The following is a 23,283-nucleotide window of genomic DNA, read 5'->3' on the forward strand; positions in this document are numbered from 1 at the left end:
ACATTGCCTTCTTTGAATTAAGTAGAACTTTCCAATATATTTCTTTTTTTTTTCCTTTCTGCCATTATTTGATAATCTATGACTTATTTTAACCCATTGTAGAAGCCAAAGGGAGATAGCTCTAATGAAGTTTTTTTTAAAAAAAAATGCCTAGAAAATGAATCACTTATTCATTCAAATGCACATTTTACAATGATACAAGACATTTCCAAAGAAATGATAAAGAAAAAAAAAAGGGAATGATAAGAAAGAGGAAGAGGAGGAAGAAAAAGAAGAAAGAGAAAGGAAAGGAAGATAAAAGAGAAAGCAGTAAAGAATAGTAGTTCATTGAGGATTAGTAAAAGCCCTTTCTCATTTCTGACGTACAATTGGTAAACAATAAGTAAAATAATCTGTAACTGGGAACACATCATGGCTTAAGAAGATTTGAAGATGCCAAAATTACCAAGCACAGAACTGGACATTCACCTCCCCAAGAACTGCGTGATTGTGGGTCTGTAACTTGCTTTAGTAGCCCTATTTCTAATTTAACCCCCATGCTAAAGGATATATGTGTCTGTTAGAAGACTATGATTGTGCCTCTTTATGTATGCTTATATTTTTATTCACTACATGATATGTTTTTCATCTTTTTACTTTTAACCTATTTGTGTCTTTATAGTCGAAGCAGGTTTCTTGTAGGTAGTATCTAGTTGGGTCTTGCTGTTTAAATCCAATGTGCAAATCTCTGCCTTATTTAGACCATTTACATTTAATGTGATTATTGATATGGTTGGATTTAAATCTACCACCTTGCTATTTAGTTATCTGTGAATTGTGAGATGTTCTATTCTGGCTAATGAAAACATGAAGTAGGATGGAAATATGGAAACTGTGTGAGTTCCTAGGATTGCTCCTTTTAATCATCCCTCCCTCTTATGTGCTGATATTTACTTTTGCACATGCAGACCTCTGGGGCTCTCTCAGTGCATCTCTCATCTCTCTGGTACTCTGCCATGTGAAATTTAGCTGCTTTGGATTCAGATTCACTAGAATCCTAGGTCCTTCTCTGCAATGCAGGAAGACTGCTGGTCTCCTCACAGGTTCTCTTCTACCCCCCCCCCCCCACACTCTGTTGCACCATGTCTTGCAAACTTTCCTAACAGAAGCTGAGACAATCATAAAGCTTATTTTATTTATTTTGTATCTCTCCAAGATCATTATCATCTGTTGTCTAATGTCAAAAACCTTGACACCATTGCTTTATGTATTATGTCAGGTTATTTTTATTTATTTCAGGCAGGAGTGTAAAACTAATCCCTGTCACTCAAAACTGGCTAGAAATGGAAGTTATCCATTATATAATATGGCTTTCAAATAGTCCACCATAATTATTAACTTCTCCATGACTTATTATGCTTGCCAATTTTCCTTTTAAAATGTGATACCAAAGTTTAATACAACATTAGCTGTGTTCTGAATTTAAAAGTATAAATAGTACCATACAATTAAATTTTAACTTTTTCAAACCCATCTCTGTTAAGTGATATATTCTCCATACATTTTTTATGGAGGAGTTTTTTATAAAAATCTAAACATAACATTTGATTTTAAACCGCATCTGATATCCTGAATCTGGTTAATTAATTTGTTGTGTCAAAATCTTTCTTAATCTTATTCTATTATTACTAATACTGATAATTATGTTTTTCACTTCAACATATTCGCTATTCCTCCGAACATTGTTGTCTGTATGAGTTGGCTCAGGATGTCATAACAAAATGCAATAGACTGGGTGGCTTAAACAACAGGAATTTATTTCTCACAATTCTGGAGGCGGGAAAGCCTAGATCAAAATGCCATTTGATTCTGCTCCTGGTGAGGGCTCTCTTCATGGTTCGCAGATGGCCACCATCTCCCTGTGTCCTCACATGGCATAGAGAGAAAGAGGAAGCTTTCTGGTGTCTCTTCTCATTAGGATACCAATCCTATCATGATGGCTCCTCCCTCGTGACCTCTTCTAACCCTAGTTACTTCCAAAGCTCCCATCTCCAGATTCCATCACATTGAGTGTTAGGGCTGCAACATATGAATTTGGAGGGAAACACAATTCAGTCCATAGCATTACCCAAAAATTGACTAAGCATGCCACATAAGCCTTTATAAAATCATTAACAAATAAGAAAAACCAGACATATCTACTAGTCCTTGGACTTCAGAAGGAAATTTATTTAGTACGAATTATTTGAGAAAAGTCAGTCAAATAGAATTTTTTTTCATTTTGTCTAAAAAGGTATTGTAAGAACTCATGTCAAACTAATTACTGAAATCAAATGTATTATGTCTTTAACAGTCATGTATTACAACTTTTCAATACATACTTCTATTAAAAATGATATTGAGGCCGGGCGCTGTGGCTCACGCCTGTAATCCTAGCTCTTGGGAGGCCAAGGCGGGCGGATTGCTCAAGGTCAGGAGTTCAAAACCAGCCTGAGCAAGAGCGAGACCCCGTCTCTACTATAAAACAGAAAGAAATTAATTGGCCAACTGATATGTATATATAAAAAAATTAGCCGGGCATGGTGGCACATGCCTGTAGTCCCAGCTACTCGGGAGGCTGAGGCAGAAGGATCACTCGAGCCCAGGAGTTTGAGGTTGCTGTGAGCTAGGCTGACGCCACGGCACTCACTCTAGCCTGGACAACAAAGTGAGACTCTGTCTCAAAAAAAAAAAAAAAAAAAAAAATGATATTGAAGTTTGTCTAAAAACTTCATTAGACTCCCCTTCTGGATACAGAGTCCCCATCTGGAAGGGATGATAATAGCAGAGAAAAAAATAGAATATACTATTTGTTGTATTACTCAGAAGAAAAATGGCTAAAATACTTCATACAGTCAATATTGTTCCATAGGGATCAGTTCTCAAAAAAGTAAATTTCCCTGACATTATCAAAATAGTGTTGACATTCAAGGGAAATTTTCAAAACTAGAGGAAATTCAAAACTAGCCTAGATCTTATAGTGTTAGCCTCATTAAATCTCTTTAAGTTGAAATAATACTAGAGGTCACCTCCAACTAAAAGGACTCAAGCAATGTAGAAATAATTTTTATAATAGTTCTGAGAGATGTTCTCTTGGCTTTTTATGTGCAAAGTTGCACTTGTGAGAGATGGTAGCTTGGCTTTTGATGCAATATTCTAAGATGCTAGACATAATTACTTTTAGGGCTCTTAATTGTTAACAAGGAATGTTTTTATCAAAAGACAATTATCAGATATGTAGAAATATGAGTATGTGTACAAAGTTAAAAAGTAATCAAACTGCTCTCATGTATATGATTTAAAAGGTCAAGAATTAAAACTCAAGTTCCTACTCATCCATTGCTTTGACTTTCAAGCTTCATGGCTTGGTATTGTGTTCTTTGTGTCAAGGATCAATAGAGCAAAATGCAGAACATTTGTACTTTGATAAAAATTGAGAAGCTATTTATTTTTGCCAATATTTTTCTTCACCTTTCTGGTTATTAAATAATCAAATTACTACTATAAAAGATAAGATTTAGGAAAGTATAGAAAATTGTTAATAAAGAAAAAAATATGTTCCATAATCACACTGTAGATTTAAATTTGGGTATAGTTTGTTCTAGTTTTTTTTTTTCCTATGAAATGTTTTTCTTTACATAGTAGAGGCACTATGATACACATCACTTTTCATTTCACTGAACTTTATATCATATGCCTTTGATATGTCATCAAAAACTCTGAGAGAACACCATTTTTTAAAGACTACATAATATCCCTTCAAAAAGATGTACCATAGTTTACACACTCATTTCCCAAAGAGTTGCTTCCAATTTTTTTATTACCACAGATAACACTGGGACAAACATCTTTGGGCATAAGTCTTTATCCAGATTTCTAATTATTTCCTTATAAGTAGAATTATTAGGGTCCAAGTGTCAAAGAATCATTACTAATGATGTCATTTTTATTGGTAGATATTTTTCCCATGCTCCAATTAGGCTTTTCTGGGTCAACATCCCAGATATTTAATAAACTCATTTTTTGAGTGGTCTAACTCAACAGTCATGTGTTGACCTCTACAACACTTAACGATGTCTAGTTTTCTGGATCAATTAACTTTGCATCCAAAATCAGAGCATTCTTGCTTAGACTTTCCTGGGACCTTAAAGACATGGAATATATTTTTCTTTTGAGCTTGTTTTTACTTGCTGGTTTACATTCCACAACTGACAGCATAATTCAAGTATGGGCTACCACTAATGTCTTGTTCCCTAAAAGCACATAATAGTATTCAGAAATTCTCAGTGCTCAAGCTTATTTGTCTCAAGCCGGCAAATTGAGTGTCTAAGTATAACTCAGACAGTGGAGCCAAAGTACCGTGATAGGAAAAGGGATGGTGAATAATTACAGATTTATCATTTATTGGAAGATGTAGACATGTTCACAAACCATTCTGGTTTGTTGAAAATTCAAAATTTTAAGGGACTTTTTAGGCCTTCCACAAAGCATTTCTTTCACTTCAAGAAGTAGCAAGTAAGGAATAGTTCCAGAATTCTCATTCTCCCCATTAATTAGTGGTACAACTGAAATTTACTCTAGAAGTTTCAAGGATTACATTATGGTGATATTTTGTACCATATTTACTGCATTACTGGGAGCAAAATATATATATATATATATATTAGGGCAGATAAACCAACCCTTAAGGAACCCATTAGTTTTTATTCATGCCAAAAGGAACATAACAAACAAGAAATATTGGAAGTATTGTACTGTGGAGCCAGACAACCAACCAGCACATTGGCAAGCCAAACTGAAATTCAATGCCAACTTTTCAAGGTCTTTGAGGGAAAGATTTAGATAGAGTACCAAGGACAATGCTTGGCATATGGGAGAGGCAGTGATAAATGCTTATTGTTGGCACCCGTAAATTTCTTTCATTAGTTGTTAAGATAATTTGAATAATGTTTGAGTCTTTCAACAGTTTTTAGTTGCATTTTTTGTTTGTTTGTTTGTTTCTTTGTTTCTTTGTTTGTTTGTTTTTAGAGACAGGGTCTTACTTTGTCACCCAGGCCGGAGTGCAGTGGCATGATCCCAGTTCACTGTAGCCTCCAATCCTCAGACTCAAGTGATCCTCCCACCTCAGCCTCCTGAGTCACTAGGACTACAGGTGCTTAACACCATGTCCAGCTACTTTTTTAAAATTTTTAAAAACTTTTGTAGAGATGGGGTCTTATTATGTTGCTCAGGCTGGTCTCTAACTCCTGGGCTCAGGCAATCCTCTTGTCTCGGCCTCCAAAAGTGCTGGAATTACAGGGGAGAGCCACCACATCCATCCTTGTTGTTACTATTTGAAGTCACTGCTTTATAGGTTACTTTAAAAATGTTTTAATCAGAATGTTTTTGATACATCTCCACAGAGTACCATACCCAAGAAGTCCCAGTCATGAGGGAGAGTTATATTTCAGGATACTTAATACAATTGGGATGGTAGGAGATTTTAAAACCAAGGACCTTAAGAGTTCAAGGTCTAAACTGCCCTTCTGGAATTTATTCTTGATAACAGGAATAAGACAGATTGTATATATGATCTTTCCCACATTCTAACCAACATCTTATGCAGATAATGCTCAAAAAGTGAAGCTAGCAAAAGTGGCTATATCACATCAATACAACAATTTCTGAACCTGATGACCCACTTTGAGTATAGGATAAAAAAATATTTTCATATCCCACCTCCATTACCATGAGCCCTCTCAAAGAGCAACCAATTGAAGGTAGAGAGTGTATCAACTTATCCATACTCCAGAAAAATAAAGAAACCCCACCACAAGAATATGCCTTTTATTCCTGGCAGCTGTGGGATGACCATCAGTTAAGACTGAGTTGGGGAAAATGGAATACAATGTCTTTCCTGCTAATCTCAAATTCTTTTGAAGAATCCTCTGTTGTTGATAATATAATCAGATTGAAAATTCAATAGATAGATTCAAAAACATAGTAAAAGTAAAACCCACATAGTGAAAAACTGGGGGACCACAGAATGTCAAAGAGGAATGTTTTTATGTGACGAGGTATACAGTGATACTGTTATTATAATAGAGATGGAGAATGGGAATCTTGGAATCTACCACAAGAAGGTGATGATTACACCATAGCAAATGATACTGAGAGGGTGAAATAAAGGATTAGAGATAGAAGTCCATCAAATACAGACAAAAGAAAAGGAAAGACGAAGCCTTCAAGAAATATGGAATTTAGCCATTAGAAAGTTGTATAGTGAAGTCTGGGAGAGAAGGTTTATTGCAGTAGTGGGTGCAGACACCAGAGTTCAGTTGGTTGAAGAATGAGTGAGTAACATAAAAATAGAGGCTACTCTTTCAACGAGAACTAAACAGAATGCAGACGAAGCTCAAGGTTTTTAAGGTAGAAATCTCTAATCATGTTTATAGATTAGGAAAAGACATGGCAGATAGAAAAAGAGTGAAAATGGGCCAAGCATGATGATAACAGATGGAGCAAGTTGGACAGAGGCAATAAGCAAAAACATTAAGTCCACAGATTACAGGAGCATCTTTTTTTTAAAAAAAAAATATCTATTTTTCAGACAGGAGTGAAGGGGAAAATACACAGAAGGGAAAGAGTGCAAGATAGAGGGGAAACAAATTGAGTTTTTGTTAAACAGTTCCAAATTATCAGGAGTAATAGTGGAGGCAGCATTGCCAGATTTAGCAAACAAAAATGCAAGGCACCTAATTAAATTTGAATTTTAGATACACAAGGGATATTTTCTTGTAGTATAGGTATGTCCCATGCAATATTTGGGACATACTTAACACAAAAAATAAATGTATTTGTTGTTTATCTAAAATTCACAGTTTTCCAGGAGACATATTATAGAAGTCTTTTATCCAAAACACAAATTCAAATGGGCATCCTGAGTATTTTGGTGTAGTGAACTGGGCTGGAAACACAGTTACAGAGTTTGGGTCATGTTCTACCAGTGGACACCAGCTTGCTGTGTGATCGGGACCACATCTGTCTAGGAGGGGGCAGCAGTGACAGTCGGATGGGTTTGAATTCCAGTTCTGCCACGGCTGGGCTTTGTAATGATCAGCCAGTTTGGTTGACAGAAAGATTAAGCGAAATAATTGGCTGAGAGCACAAAGCACGAAGGCTGTCACAGAGTAAGCAGTTGACAAATATTAGCCATTGGTGTGGTGGTGAATGGCATTAGGAAAAGTTCTACCAGCAGTCTTTTGTTTTGTCCCATGCATATATAAACTGCATACAGTAGATAGTATTATCGGAACTATTTGTAATAATATTGATAATCAGTGTTAGTTTGATTTCAGACTTCTAAATCAGACATTCATGTTTAAACTATAAACAGCACGTTTATAATAAACATAAGCAACAGTGCTTCCTGTCGTAACTTTTACAAGGTTAGTGCCTTTCCTGCCCTGACTCTTGAAGCAGCAGTGCCACCTAGTGGTTGTGAAGTCAATAATGACCAGTTAAGAACACCTGGGTAAAAGTGGCAGGCTTTCTCAGCACAGAACTTACTGAATTTCTATCAGTGATCAATATTGATGGTAAGTGATATTTCATGTGGCATATTACATCAATTCGTCTCACTTTTCCCCATTAAAACGTGTGCACTCTACCAACACGCCTTCACTTAACTCCACCTGACAGACTAACTTTGTGAAAGAAACACTCCTGCTGCCCAGGAGGTTTTAATTATGCAATTACTCAAATAGTTCTGGACGTCTCATAGCTTCTTCTAACTCTATTATTCCCTAGAAACTTTGGCAGAAGGGGAGGGAGAAATGAGCAGAGCTGGAAATATGAAGCCTTAAGGCTTTCTCAATTACCAGCTTCAATTTTTTTTTTTTTCATTCTATTTAGGTTAGAGGTTTTTATTTTCTTTCTCATGCAGTCAAGAGGATCTATGCTTTTCCTTTGGAAAAGAAAAGAAATTTTCCCAAAATCCAAATTAAGATTTACATATTTGATTACCAATTTTGTCTCTGTATTAATTGGGGACCGGTGTCTGCTCCAGATATATTATGTAGCTTCTGCCCTGAGGGCTTCTTAAAGAAATGAGAGATTTCTAGCTTATAAAGATACGCATGTAAGTAAAATTTTCAAGAAAAAAAATAGCAAACGGGGCAGTTTTTGTTTGCTTCCAGAAATGTCAAGAGAAATTAAGAATCCCAAGTAGCCTTTGGGGGAGATTTTACTCTGACCCCATTTAATCTATTTCTTATGTGAGAGTATTATAGAATCCCAAACTAGAATCCCATGGTCTAGTGGTCAGAAGATGGTTAAATTAAGTAAACTTGGCATTCAAACTGGTAATACATCAACTCAGATATGGCTCAAGAGTTATTAATCAATGACTGTTAGAAGTATTTCCTGAGTTTGTTTGTGAGAAACATATATATTTCAAACGTTGGTTAGAAATCAGTCCTTTTAAAGAACCAAGCTTTTTTCAGATATATTTTTAAAATCCCCAATGATTTTCAATTACTGAATGTTTCTGTGGCTCCCAGACCTTTTACAGATTTTTCCTCCCCCAGGCTCCCCTTCACCCAAAATCTTTCATAAATATTTCATAGCTGACACTGTTTCACAATGTCTCTAGACTGGTGGGAATTCTGATTTGCTCTCCTTTTTTTTTATTCTGACAGGAATGAGTAAAGATATGAACATGGATAATTTATTAGACTCTGCATGCCACAGTCCTTCAAGTCAGTCCCAAACATCAGTGAGAATATGTCTCCAGTAATATTTCTTTCCATCCCCTCTAACTCTCCTTTTCTTCTTGCTGCTTATTTTTGGGACTTTAGGGCCTAAGCCCTCAATGACCAGAGCTAGACGGCTTAGACACAATTCTTATCCTGCAGAAATTCCAGGAACTTACTTCCCTTTGGGGCTCCAACTCCTACACACCTGGGAAATCTGCAGTGCATCAATGATCACTCCTGTAAGAAAAGCTAAATTTGAAGTAACAGGAGATATCGTGCAGTCCTCTTCAACTCATTTAAGAGTCAGATGAGGAAAAGAATCATATGTTCCTCCCTGAGTTTACTTCTTAGCTGAATATGTCTGAGAAAATCAAGTAGCAACACAAAGACTATCTAACAATAATAGCATGTCTACTCATTGAATGAGAAGATTGTTTCTAATCACAGTTATTTCCCATCTGAAAAAAATATATATGGTTCTCATACAGGTTTAGCTGTTTTATTTAAGAGCATGAGATAGTTCAATGTTTAATTTCTCAATTCCCTCATGAGACTTGAGAATAGACCAGGTATTTTACGAAGCCCCCAAAAAAGGGCAAGGACAGGTGCCCTTTACTGCCAAGTCTCTTGGCAGCACTTTCATAACAAAAACAGAAGAGCCACCCAATTTTAATGCATGCAAGAACCATGACTATGTGTCATTACTTTACCAATGGCTTAATGGTTAAAGCTACTTGGCTTCTTAAGAGACCTAGGAGAGTTTCCTTATGCACAAACCAATTAATGAGGCTTTGAGGGGGCACCCTGAAAATGATAGGTTTAACATTTGGAGCAAAAATAAAGAAGAAAACTTCACGACATGGCCAACAGACTTGCTTAAAGCCAATTAAGTTATAGAGCTAGTGAGGTCCAAAATATATTCCTAACCAACATTACACACCACAGAAGGATGGTGGTGACGCTTTGAAGAGCAAGAAAAAAACAGATACCAGAACTCTCAGAGAATCGAAGATTATAGAATTGAATTGAAGAGTATACTAGACTAAAGAGAAATTAAACTATGTGAAATATAAAAATGATTTTAAGATTCACGGCAAACTGGCATTAAATCCTTTCTTCTTATGGACCCAGTCTTCTACATCTGCCATTGGATCCATTAGGAATAAGCAGATGTTTCTGAAAACCTGAATTTAAAATATCATCCTTAAGAGTATTGGAGAACAGGAGAGCTAAAGAGCAGAGAGAATAGGTGCAGGAGGGTGGAAGGCTGTTCTGAGGGCTGGCAGCAAGTAACAGCATTAAAGTATCTAAAAAGTAGCATGTGTGTAGCAACAACAAAGTTGAAAAGATTCTTATGGGAATTCTGGCTCTCTGGAAGACTCTGAGCAAAGCACAGGCATTTTGGAAATGAAACACATTGAACTAAACAGGGAGCTGAGAATGTTAGGCTTTGCCACTGACACAGTGTGGTTTTGGGCAAGTTGCTTTACCTTTTCAGGTTTCAGGAACATATTTGTTTGAAAAGTGAGATGACATCAGGTTCCATGCCACTGTCACACATCTTCTAAGGGGCAAGCTACTTACTGTCCTTTCACACCATCGCTTCGGTGGCCAACTTCTTCCCTCCTTTTTTATCCTCATGTTACCTCTTCTCCCCTTCTGGGCTCATCCCCCTTTGCATTATTGCAAGGACCGACCTGATACATCTTAACTAGGCTCAAATAAATTATCTTCTGTTTGAGGGTTTCTTCTTCATCAGAGTCTCACAAGGATACCAAAAAAAAGCACAATTTAAATACAATCAGGCAAGTCCGCGGAAGCATCTTTCCAACCCAGGGCATTCTCCACCAACTTGGAAGCGTTCCCAACATACTTCAGTTCTTCCCATGAACGTGAAGCAGATTTCTTGGCCAGAATCGCCAAGCCTTAATTTGTCAGTAATCACCAGCTTTCAGAAATGCATCGCCTTTCTTGGAATCACAGAACCCAAAGGAGCTCCATGAGATCATTTCATCCAATCATCTATATGCTCTAAATGCTTTTTCCCTAGAAAAATCAACATTTTGTTTAGACTGAAGCTTCATTAGAGGTATATTATAAGCCTGCTAGGCATAGGCAGTGCCCGATTCTTTTATACAATACTTAAACAGCCTTGTGGATGTCCTATCAGCAAACGCCAGCTCCACAAAATAGGCCACTTCAGGATGTTTGGCAACATCATCACTAGTTCTCCCCTCCTCGTCCCCTACTCAAGCGTTCTGACACTTTAATTTCCCCAAATCAAGCCACTATGACTTCCTTAGATGCTTCTGAAATTCAACAGGACATGTTCAAGCAAAAGAACTGATCATGGGACATGTGTCCTAGGAAATCTATTGGTACTAAGAAAATGGGAATGTCTTAAGAAATACAGTACTGTATAGTGGAAAAGTACTTTTCTAACAATAATCCCTTTCATGAAAAGAGAGGTTTGGAATCAGTAATAAAATACCTGGAGTCTATTTCCTAACAGATTCTCTCAGTTTCTCTAAATACCTCTCTAAAAACATAATGTTTCAGAATGCTGGTTCATAATACAGACTCTATATATGAAGAAAAATACCAATAACATATTATAAACAGATTCATTTGGTTAGAAATAAATAATCCCCCAAAATGTTTAGATTGAAAGAACTTAGTTCAATGAATATTTCTTTCAGGAAGGTTAAACTTTATTTTTTGCATATGTACTTTTAAAACACATTCAGAGAAAAAAATTAACTTCAGATCAATTTTATTTTTTTTAACAAGTAATTCTGGTCCTAAATGGACTTTGTCATCTTGGAAATCTTGGGTCATTTTTGTTATATTACACACTAAAATAATCATATAACATAACAGATGACAATTACATGTACCTACTTTTCTAAAAGATGACACAAAGGCCCGGCACTATGAATAGGAAGTTTTTATTAGATCAGAAGAAAGGGACGGTAGTAATGCCAGATGATTTTCTCACCTCCAGTTCCTGCCTACCTATGGAAGAGAATCAACATAAGGAAGAAAGACAACGCACATGCATGTGTGTGCACACACACAGTTGTCCCCAGCCTTTTGGGCACCAGGGACCTGTTTCATGAAAGACAATTTTTCCACAGACTGGGGCCAGGGAGGAAGGGGATGGTTTGGGGATGATTCAAGCACATTACATTTTTTGTGCATTTGATTTCTATTCTTATTACATTGTAATATACAATGAAATAATTATACAAGTCACCATAATGCAGAATCAGTGGGAGCCCTGAGCTTGTTTTCCTTCAACTAGACAGTCCCATCTGGGGGTGATGGGAGACGGTTAATTTCTTATGGTCTCTGTGTAGTCAAACCTCTCTGCTAATGATAATCTGTGTTTGCAGCCACTCCCCAGCACTGGCATCACCACCTCAGCTCCCCCTCAGATCATCAGGCATTAGATACTCATAAGGAGCAAGCAACCTAGATACTTTGCATGTGCGGTTTACGGTAGGGTTCGCACTCCTATGAGAATCTAATGCCACCACTCACCGGACAGGAGGCAGAGCTCAGACGGTGATGTGAGCCATGAGGAGTGGCTGTAAATACAGATGAAGCTTCACTGGCTTGCCTGCCATTCACCTTCTGCTGTGTGGCCTGGTTCCTAACAGGCCACGGACCAGTACAAGTCCATGGCCCAGGCGTTGGGGACTGCAGCATAAACACATACACACACATTTTCCTGTGTCATACTGTACTTGTCTCTTGCCTGGAAATGAGGAACCTAACAGCTACCTACTGGTTCCATCTTTTTTCTTACAGTTTTAGGGTTTAAAATAATCCCCCTTAAACTGCAAATGGGAAAACAGTGATTCAGAGTGCCAGAGTCTTAATTCCTCAGGGGCAAAGAAAATAAAAAAGAAACAAAAACAAAAGAAAGGTTTTTCATCACAGACACAGCCAGACCTTACTAGGTGGCACCCTTCCAAAAGTACTTCTGGTGAATTTGAAACAGGCTCGTGTGTGCCTTTGGCCTTTCCCCCTGGCCCCTCATTAATGGAGCTTTCTGTACATGTCCCTTGATCTTTGCTCTCTGGGACTATAATGTATAAGGAAAGGAGTTGTTTATTTGTTAGAATCCTATCCAGAGCTAGTCTAAAAGGGGACTTATATTTGCAGGAGAACAGCAACAAAAGTATCACCTTTTTGTTTCTTTGAAACCATAGTCATCAGCTGATATAAGGATATGATTCATTGCTCATCAGAATCCATGGCTTTGATCATATTTTTCTTTCCAGTAGCCTGCTGAGTGTCTTCAATAACGTCCAGCTAGTATCCTTCATTTCCCATGTCTAAAATCAAAGTCATCGTTTCCCACCAAATCCAACCTCTCTTTCTGAATCCTTTACCTTGCTACTAGCCATGCACCTTCTTACAGATACCCAGATAAGGCACAGATAAGAGAAAGCTTGGTGGTGTCTATGTCTCCACCTCCTTCTTTGCTCTTTGATGTTCAATCAGTTCTGTCTCTAAAATAAAAGTCTTCTAAATGTATCTCTCATGTTCAATTCCCATTGCCATTAGCTCAACTCTCGTTCAGAGTATTCGTGTGGACTCTTACTATATACCCCAATCTGTCTTTTTACTCCTTTCTTGTTCCCTCTTCATTCATCTTGCACACTGTTGCTGTTACCTTCGACCATTTGGTGTTTTTAGCATGCAATGTAAGTAAAGCATAAGTTTCTAGAAATTTAAGGTCCTCCATGACACCAATTACAAGCATTGACTGAACACGCAGTGTGCTGCCAGGCTACGTGCTTTCCATTCATTAATCCATCCCATTCATTCAACCCTCATACAGTAACCTGTTTCTGTGTTACAGGTAGTGAGGTTGCTGACAGAGGCCCAGAGAGGTGAGGAAACTTGCCTACAGTCAACTGCTGTAAGTAGAAGAGCATGAGCAAAGTGTGCCTGGACCCAGTAGGAAGAAACAAGGAAGTGTTCCAATTAGAGGGAACTGCATATAAGAGGCCCAGGTGGGAGTAGCATGGGAGCTTCAGGGCACTGAACAGATGACGGCTGGAGAGAAGTGAGCTTAAGGAAAGAGTGGCAAGAGGTGAGACCAGGGAAGAGGTAAGGAAAGCTAAATCATACAGTGCCTATGAGGCATGTTAAGGAGTTTGGACTTTGTCTAGAACTTAACTGGTGGCCAGTGAGTATTTCTATGTATGCTTTGGTTCAGAGCAGTGTATTCATCATAGACAAAAACTAGAAAAGGCTCAGGATGGAGAATTGGTAAACAAACTTTATTCCAGCTACATCATGGAATACTGTTCAGTAATAAAAAAAGAGCGAGCTCTTGATATATGCAACAATATGGATGAATCTTGAAACCATTATGCTGAGTGGGGGAAAAAGCCTTACAGAAAAGAATACATCATTGTATGATTTCTTTTAGATGAAGTTCTAAAACAAACAAAATCTATCAAGGAAAAAAATCAGAATAATGGTTACTTATAGTAAACAGAATAATGAGGCAGGCAGGACTTTACTGGAAAGTAGGCTTGCCAGATGAAATGCAGGATTCTTAGTAAATTTGGAATTTTCAAATAAATGTAGAATTTCTTAAGAATCTCTATGCTCCAGACAATATTGATGACATTAGTATACTAAAAATGTATTCATTGTTTTGCTGAAATTCAAATTGACCTAAGCATTCTGTATTTTTATTTGTGAAATCCAGCAAGCTTATAGTGAAGAGACATGAGAGAACTTTTGGGAGGGGGTATGGTAATGTTCCATATCTTGATAAAGGTTTGGAAATGCATTTGCCAAAGTCATGTAAATTTGTGCAAATGGAGTGTTCATTTGTGTAAGAAAGAAAAGTATGGAACTCTAATTACTGATATGCAATATTAGAAGGGAAATATACTGATGTCTGCAACTAACTTCAAAATGCATAAAAATACAATGGATTAATGACTGGATAAAGGGATGAATAGATATATAATAAGGCAAACATAATAAAATGCTAATTATAGCATCTAGTTCATGGGCATGTGGGTATTCATTGTAAAATACTTCCAACTTTTCTGTGTGTATGAGGATTTTTATAATATAAAGTTAAGGGAGTAAAATCCCTGCCCTGCCCTCATGGAGTTTGTATTATAGTGGAGTAAGACAGACAATAAATAAAACTGGCAAGTATATTGCAGAGTGAAATAGTAGATGAAGGATGGGAGAGACAGAAGGGAATGGCTTTTGTGCATGCTGGGGTGGCCTCATGGTTTTAAAAAGGATGGCCAGGGTGGACTTCCTGAAGGATGTGGGGGCACGAACCTGAAGATCACAGGGAAGAGTGGTCCAGGCAGAGAAAACAGGACATTGAGAGTGAGGCTGGTGGGATTCGAGCAGAGAGAGTTTGATCTGACGTATTTTAAAGGAATCCTTCTCTGTTCATTGTGCTGGGAACAGATAATAGTTCTCCAAGGCATTGTCCATTTTTAAGTTTAAATAATGTCCTCCCTATGAGAGGTAGCAGTAGATATTTGTTCAGCAATTATAAACATGAAATGAAAATCACTCAGTGGAATATGGACATTTTACTCTTTTAAGTAGTACTTTCTTTTTCCAACCAGTGTTACTTACTTGACCGAGGCATTTTCATTCGTCAGTTTTAAAACATTTTCTTTCTTTTTTTTTTTTTTTGAGACAGAGTCTCACTCTGTTGCCCAGGCTAGAGTGAGTGCCGTGGCTTCAGCCTGGCTCACAGCAACCTCAATCTCCGGGGCTCAGCGATCCTACTGCCTCAGCCTCCCGAGTAGCTGGGACTACAGGCATGCGCCACCATGCCCGGCTAATTTTTTGTATATATATATTTTAGTTGGTCAATTAATTTATTTCTATTTTTGGTAGAGACGGGGTCTTGCTCAGGCTGGTTTCGAACTCCTGACCTTGAGCAATCCGCCCGCCTCGGCCTCCCAAAGTGCTAGGATTATAGGCGTGAGCCACCACGCCCGGCCTTAAAACACTTTCAATGCACTTTTTGTACTCTATTTGGAAAGATAAAATAATAAACTATATGGATCCCCTGATTTCTTCAGCCACAACAGAAAGAAATCACAGACTTTGGTTGTATAAAGTGACCAAGGCTTTTTCTAATTTTACTAGGAGAGTGGTGGCTATGATCCGGCTTCTGCATCCTCCAACACACCCACCTTCTTCCTCTCTCCACATATTCATAAGAATAAAGGGCATTATGTGATTTCACATAAGGTGGGTCTTGTGCAGCCCCTGCCCCGTGCTGTCTGCCTGCAACCCAGGACCCAGGCTTCACGCTGACCGACTCCCTCCACTTGGGTCTGCAGTGATGCTGACAAGCCCCAACTTTCTTCCTGAGGCCCAAACGCTCGCCAGATCTCTCAGCTGCCCTTGGATAGCCTGACTCTGTGAGCTGCTGGGTCCTGTGCCTTCCCCAGCCCACTTTCTAAAGCAGCCTTGCTCTTCTAGTTTTTGTAGCTCATTCTCTCACCCACCCCTACACCCACGTTCGCATGCAGCAATGCCCTACTAGCCATCTTCACTCACTCCAGCCATGAATCTAGACACCGGGCGCATGTCCTGGACTCCCTTCAACCTCAGGTGACTTCTCTGGTCCCTCAGAGGCCTCTAGTGGGATGAGGACCTTTTAAAAGTCCTCTCACTCATCCTGGTGTGCTATGGCAGCTCTCTGAGTCTCAAAAATCCCTTTGGAACTCAGGTCAGGAGGCTTCGTGCTATTGGGAGCCCTGTGGCCTGCAGAAGGCTCCCAAAGTACCAGCAGTGGGTTTGCAGATTAAGCTGCCCAGGGACTTTCTCAGAGTCAAGAGGCAAAAATATTGTTTAGCAAGAGCAAGTGACTTAACCATTTATTTTCTCACAGCTGCAGTCCAGAAAATAACCTAGCCAACAAGGAACATGCAAAGACATATTTTATGAAGAAATACCAAGGAGACTTCCAAGTGTCATTCTGGAGATTTTAGAAGCCTTACCAAGTAAAAACATCAAGTCTGCCTTCATTTAAAACTTTCATAGTAATCTCCATTAATAAATATGTTAACTTAAAGAAAATAATGTTTTTTCAACTCAAAAGTCCCCCAAAACCAAATATTCTTAATGGTTTATTGCTTTGATTATAGAAAAATAATATCAATACTTTATAGACAGATCTAGCAACTTTTTCCCCAATGGATTCAACTAACAGCATTCTGAAAAGTTGTTATCCCTTTTTAATTCTCCTTCTGAGGCAAATCTGAGTTAAAAACAAAAAAACAAAAATTCCAGCTGAGGCAGGCAGATTGCTCGAGGTCAGGAGTTCGAAACCAGCCTGAGCAAGAGCAAGACCCTGTCTCTACTATAAATAGAAAGAAATTAATTGTCCAACTAATATATATAGAAAAAATTAGCTGGGCATGATGGCGCAAGCCTGTAGTCCCAGATACTGGGGAGGCTGAGGCAGTAGGACTGCTTGAGCCCAGGAGATTGAGGTTGCTGTGAACTAGGCTGATGCCACTGCACTCACTCTAGCCTGGAAAACAAAGCGAGACTCTGTCTCAAAAAAAAAAAAAGCAAAAAACAAAAATTCCAGAGAGCACCCATGGAAGAGACCAAAAGAGGAGAAAAATTGAATCTAGATAATTCACAGAAAGTCAATGCTCTTGTTGCTTCAACTTCACTAGAATAAATAAACGTTGGTTGTAATTGTTAGAAAATGAAAATATTTTGCAGTGCTTCAGATCCCAACAGTAGCATTTCAGATGGATTACAGATTAGCATGAAAATACTACACACTCACATGCACATACACACCCACGTGCACATACACACTCACATATATGTAGAGTAAGATTGATTACATTTATGATTTAATTAACCAATGATTCAGAATGTGGGCTGGCCAGAAGCCGAGGCATCTTTCCCCAATCTGGTTCCCACAGTGATGCTTGATACATGACCATGCGCCCGGTAACACTAAATCAGAGTCATGATCTTTTTGAGCACATCTTTAGTCTGGGCTTTTAGCCTTTTAAATACTCAACTGGTTCCTATTCATTATATCCGTAGAGGCCACACATTTACTGCTTCAGATGTCTGATCAAATGTTACCTTATCAGATCCGGACCGCCCTATATAAAAAAGTATTCCCTATCTTCAGAGTCCTACTTTACTTCTCTTCAAAGTACTTACCACCGTACCATCAGTCTGTTGCTCATGGTCTGCCTCCCTCCATTAGAAATTAAGCTTTATGAGAGCAAGAGCCTTGCCCATTTTGTTCATTGCTACATGCATAGACCAGAGAACAGTGCCTGGTGAATAGTAGCCCCTCAGCAGATATGTGTCTAATAAATGTATACATGGGAAAAGGACAATTTGTGAAGAAGAGATTCTGTTCTGTTTGAGATATGTTGAAATGGCGAAGCTTGGAAACATGGGTTAAGCAGGGAGAAAGAGATTTAGGAGGTACCCTCCCAGGGGTGATAAATGAAGCTGAATGAAACTGGTGGGAGTAGATGATTCATTTGGTAAAGAAAAAGTGCTAAGCGGGAAGAAAACAGGACTGAGTGGAAAATCCCACAGAAATCTTGTTTTTAAGAGCAAGGTAGAGAAAAGAATTCAATTAAAGGGATGGAAAAAGGAATGACCCTAAGGCTTATAGTTCCAAGAGGCAGAAGATGTTCTGTCGAGCCCAAACCAAGTGGACCACCGGCCAGATGAGGAGCAGGTAGGCTGGGGAGAAGCACTGTTGACCTTAAAGGCCAGTTGCCATGGGATGGTGGGGCAAAAACCAGGCTGCAGGCCCTTGAAATAGAAGGACAGAGAGAGAGTGGTGAAAGTATAAGGAGTCAACATTTTCTTTCATGTCACCTGAGATGGGAAAATGGATAAAATTTCTTCCCTAGGACCAAGTTGACACATAAATTGTGGCTGAGATCATGGGATAAAAACAGTAGACAAAACGCTTTTTCAATAGCAACAGGATGAAAATTTTTCCCTAATCAAAATCAACTTTCTGAGTGGTAGTTTTCCCTCAATAAGGCTACGTGTAGTTTATTCCTGTAACTCATTTTTAATGAGCTCCTGTGTCTTTCATTTGTACTTTGGGTTGTTTTTTTTTTTTGTTTTATTTTTGTTTAAAATGCATTCTTGGTTAATGGAGCCTTTAGAAAGTTACCTTGAGGCTTCATTGCTGTCTCAGGGGGGGCCTGAACCTTGTTCTGCAGAGTTGAGGGCCTCTTTGCTGTGCTCCATTGATTCAGCTTCCCAGTTATGCCAGAGGCAACTCTGATGCATAAGGAAATATATCCTGAGTTGAACTCACAAAAGGCCTAGCTAGGAGGGTGACATGGTAAATGAGACTCCATTCTGCTTTCCTCAAAAAGGACCACTGAGCAGTTACATGAAAAAATATATTTCTAGGGGTGTCTAAATATAAAATTATGATTAAATTTCTAGCTTTTATGAATACATAGCAGTCCCATCTGTGTCTACCCTGTGATTTGAAAGTATGCAAAAAAAATCACCTAGAGGATTTGTTAAAATAGAGATCACTGGGCCACACTCCCAGAGTTTCTGGTTCAGTAGTTCTGTGGTAAGACCAGATAATTTCCATTTCTAACAGGTTCTCAAGTGATGTGGGCATAGGCTGTGCTCAACAGAAAGAACCTCACTTTCAAGAACCACTGGTCTATGCTATATATTTCCATAAGTATACTATATATTTCCATAACTTCTTAACCTAACTTTCTGTTGTCCCTCAAATAAAGTGAGCCAAATTCTCATTTCAGCACTACTACCATGGCTTCTGTACATTTCTCTTGTGAAAAATGTTTTTTTTAAAAAAAAAAAAATTGAAATGTTAAAAACAGTAACAAAGTGATGTGAAGAGTTACCAAACCTGAGTTTCCAGGTTTCTAAGCGTTTTTAAGTAGAAGGAAGGTCAATAGATATTAGTGGCTCAAATGAAATCACACAACTGTAATACAACTACCTAGCACTAAAAAGTGATTCTCTTTCAACTGCAAAACATTGATAAAATAAATACTTACTTTTCCCAAAGTCTCCCAATACTTATCTAGAAAAGGAAGGTGATAGTCATAAAATGACAGGAAAAAATAACACTCATTTGCCACAAAGATCTTTATTTTTCCATGTTTTATTATGTTTTCAGACCAAAGAAAAAATGGCACACCCAGAATCGAAACGAGCTAAAGGCAGATTGTAGTGCTTCAACTGGAAACTTTATAATTGAATTATTTTTCTTCCTTTGAGTAGTAGTGTGTGGACAAAGACAACGAGCACAGTATGGTGTCATAAATAGGGTCTGACTGACTGAGTGCAGAGCTGACCCGGCAAGTCGAGTGGTGTTCTCAACGAGCATCTCACCTGTCCTACGCCTGACCAATTGCAAAGAGGTTACGGCCACGATGAATAAAACATTTGTGACAACAGGTGAATGTTTGGAGAGGTACCAGATGTAGATTTTTGCTTATCTTCCAGTTCTAAAAAGTAAGCATTAAAAATAAAATTAAGGCAGTGCTTAATAAATATTTTTGATTACAATAAATATTTGCTTTCTCAGAGGGTTCAGAACACTGATTTCTAAAGAACACCCTATTCTATTTATGGTTGATTTGTTCTTTTCCCACACACAAATAAACAAACTTAACTAGTTAAGAAAGGTATGCTGAACACTAAACAAAATTCAAATGATAGTAGATTATATGCACACTTGGGAAAAGAATCCTTATTCAATAAATGATGCTGGGAAAATTAGATAACCACATGTACAAGACTGAAACAGGATCTGCACCTCTCACCACTCACAAAAATCAACTCACAATGGATAACAGGCTTTAACCTAAGGCATGAAGCCATAAGAATTCTAGAAGAGGCTCGGAAAACTCCTCTAGACATTGGCCTAGGCAAAGAATTTATTAAGAAGACTCCACAGGCAATTACAGCAACAATAAAAATAAATAGATGGGACCTGATGAAATTAAAAGCTTTCTACACGGCCAAGAAAATAATCAAAAGAGGGAACAGACAATCTACAGAACAAGAGAAAATATTTGCATGCTACACATCCGATAAAGGGCCGATAACCAGAATCTACAAAGGACTCAAGCGAATCAGCAAGAAAACATCAAACAACTCCATTAAAAAGTGGGGAAGAAAAAAAAAGAAAAGAAAAAAGAAAAGAAAAAAAAAAGTGGGGAAAAGACATGAACAGAAGCTTTTCAAAAGGTAGACTAATGGCCAATAAAACATATGAAAAAATGCTCAACATCTCTAATCATCAGGGAAATGCAATTCAAAACCACAATGAGATATCACCTAACTCCAGTGAGAATGTTTTTTATCAAAAAGTCCCCAAACCAAAGCAACAGATGTTGGTGTGGATGTGGAGAGAAAAGAATACTTATACATTGTTGATGAGACTGCAAACTAATTCAACCTCTATGGAAAGTAGTAAGTATGGAGATACCTGAAAGAACTAAAAGTAGGCCTACCATTTGATCCAGCAATTCCACTACTGGGTATTCACTCAAAGGAAAAAAAGACATTGTATAAAAAAGACACCTGCACTCCATTGTGTATAGCAGGACAACTCACAATTGCAAAGATGTGGAAACAACCTAAGTGCCCATCAGTACATGATTAATAAAATGGATTAATGGATTGATAAAATATGGCATATATATACCATGGAGTACTACTCAGCCATAGAAAAGGTGAACTAATACCTTTTGTAACAACCTGGATGGAAATGGAGACCATCCTCCTAAGTGAAGTATCCGAAGAATGGAAAAACAAACACCACATGTACTCACTATTAAATTGGAACTAAATGATCAACACTCATGTATACATATGGTAGTAAAATTCAATGGAAATCAAGCAGTTGGGAGGGGGGAGAGGGGACAGGTAAATTCACATCTAACAGGTACAATGCACACTATCTGGGTGATGGACCCACTTATAACTTTGACTCAAGCTGTGCAAAAGTAATTCATGTAACCAAAATGTTTGTGCCTGTGTAATATTCTGAAATAAAAAAATAAAAATAAAATAAAAAGATTACATGTGCTTTTATACAAACATATTCTTATAGAGTCTAACCATAAAGTATTTGGGATGAAGATGAAAAATGGAACAGAATCTGCATGAACCTGACTTCTGTCCTACAGGGGTATTCAATCGATCAATCAGCAAATATTTACTGAACTTCACAATGGACATCTGGGTTTTGCCTGCCCAGAAGCCATTTCCCATGGAAATCCATCTTCCTAACATTCTTTGTCCATTGTCCACATGTTCATTAAGATCTTCACTGGCTGAGCCTCAGGCAAGGTTCCCAATACATGACTTAAGTTTTATACTTCAAGTATCTCTGATCTTACTTCTCAGTGCACAAAACAGGCAGTTAGAACCCTGTTAGCCAGTGTAGTGTACACACCCTAGCCACTTATGTTTGGGATAATGGCAACCACGAAAGCTTACCATCTGTATGCTTTGTAACCAACTTCTGAATTCAACACAACTCTCAGAGAGAGAATCCAAAACGGAGTCACACAGCTAGTAGTGTAATCGGTTGACAATGCTACCTAGTTTTACTGTGAAAGCATTTGGCCAACATCGTCACAGCACACAATGAGAGATTTGATTACTGTTCTGTTCACTCTTCCACGAAAGAACTTTGAGATCCCATTTAAAGGTTCAAACAGGTAAGCATGGTTATTAGTCCACCCTTGAGAGCGTAACAGCCTTCCAACCCCGGCGATAGAGCAGTGGGGAGCCAAGGTCGTAGGTCACGTGACCCTCAAGTCCACCTTCAGCAGTGACTGTGAGGCACTGAGAAGGACACGTGGCCCTATCCTAAGCATAAAACATTGTGGATGAAGGTGAAACATGGTACAGAATATCTACAAACCTGGCTTCTTTCCTACAAAGATGTTTAGTATGTTTAGTTGATTAATCAGCAAACATTTATCGAACTCCCGAGTGGGCATCTCAATTTTGCCTGTCCGGCATCCATTTCCCATTCTGCTGGCACAGAAGCTTACTTTTCCTTTTGGTGAGTCACCTCCCTTCAAGTCTCAGTGCATATGTTCGTGGAGAAAGAGGGCAACTGATTTCACTCCCTGGTTCAAGATACCACCATGTAACTCGGGCCCAGCCAACAACCCAACCACCTCGCTCTGACAATGATGATTGGTCTGGGTTAAGCACATAGTGCAAGACAGTCAGGAAAGCCAATGAGCATCAGCCACAGGACTTTCTAAATCTACTATTCCTCTACTCCCCAAAGGTGCAATTTAGGAAACAAAGCTGAAAACAAAGCTAAGACAACATAAAGCAGAAACAATAAAAGAACAGATTCCTAGTGACAACTTTGGGAATCTTATCTAGCCATGCCTAAATATTCAGATAGACCCATCCCTGGACTTTCTTTATGACTTGAGTTAGTATGTGAATTGGGTTTCTTTAACTTGCAACCAAG

General features: G+C 38.3%; 1 protein-coding gene across 3 annotated transcripts in view; it reads right to left on the bottom strand.

The window, feature by feature from the left end:
• Positions 1-19,904: 19,904 nt before the first annotated feature.
• LRRC69 (leucine rich repeat containing 69) overlaps positions 19,905-23,283 on the bottom strand; it is a 91,471-nt gene continuing 88,092 nt past the window's right edge. For all 3 annotated transcript variants that reach the window (XM_020288915.2, XM_020288912.2, XM_020288913.2), the window contains one exon: positions 19,905-20,281. In XM_020288915.2, coding sequence (XP_020144504.1) covers positions 20,171-20,281 — 111 coding nt within the window. In that variant the 3' untranslated portion in view covers positions 19,905-20,170. The remainder of the gene's footprint in view (positions 20,282-23,283) is intronic.

This window comes from Microcebus murinus, chromosome 7 (genome assembly GCF_040939455.1).
Source record: "Microcebus murinus isolate Inina chromosome 7, M.murinus_Inina_mat1.0, whole genome shotgun sequence".
Taxonomy (NCBI): domain Eukaryota; kingdom Metazoa; phylum Chordata; class Mammalia; order Primates; family Cheirogaleidae; genus Microcebus; species Microcebus murinus.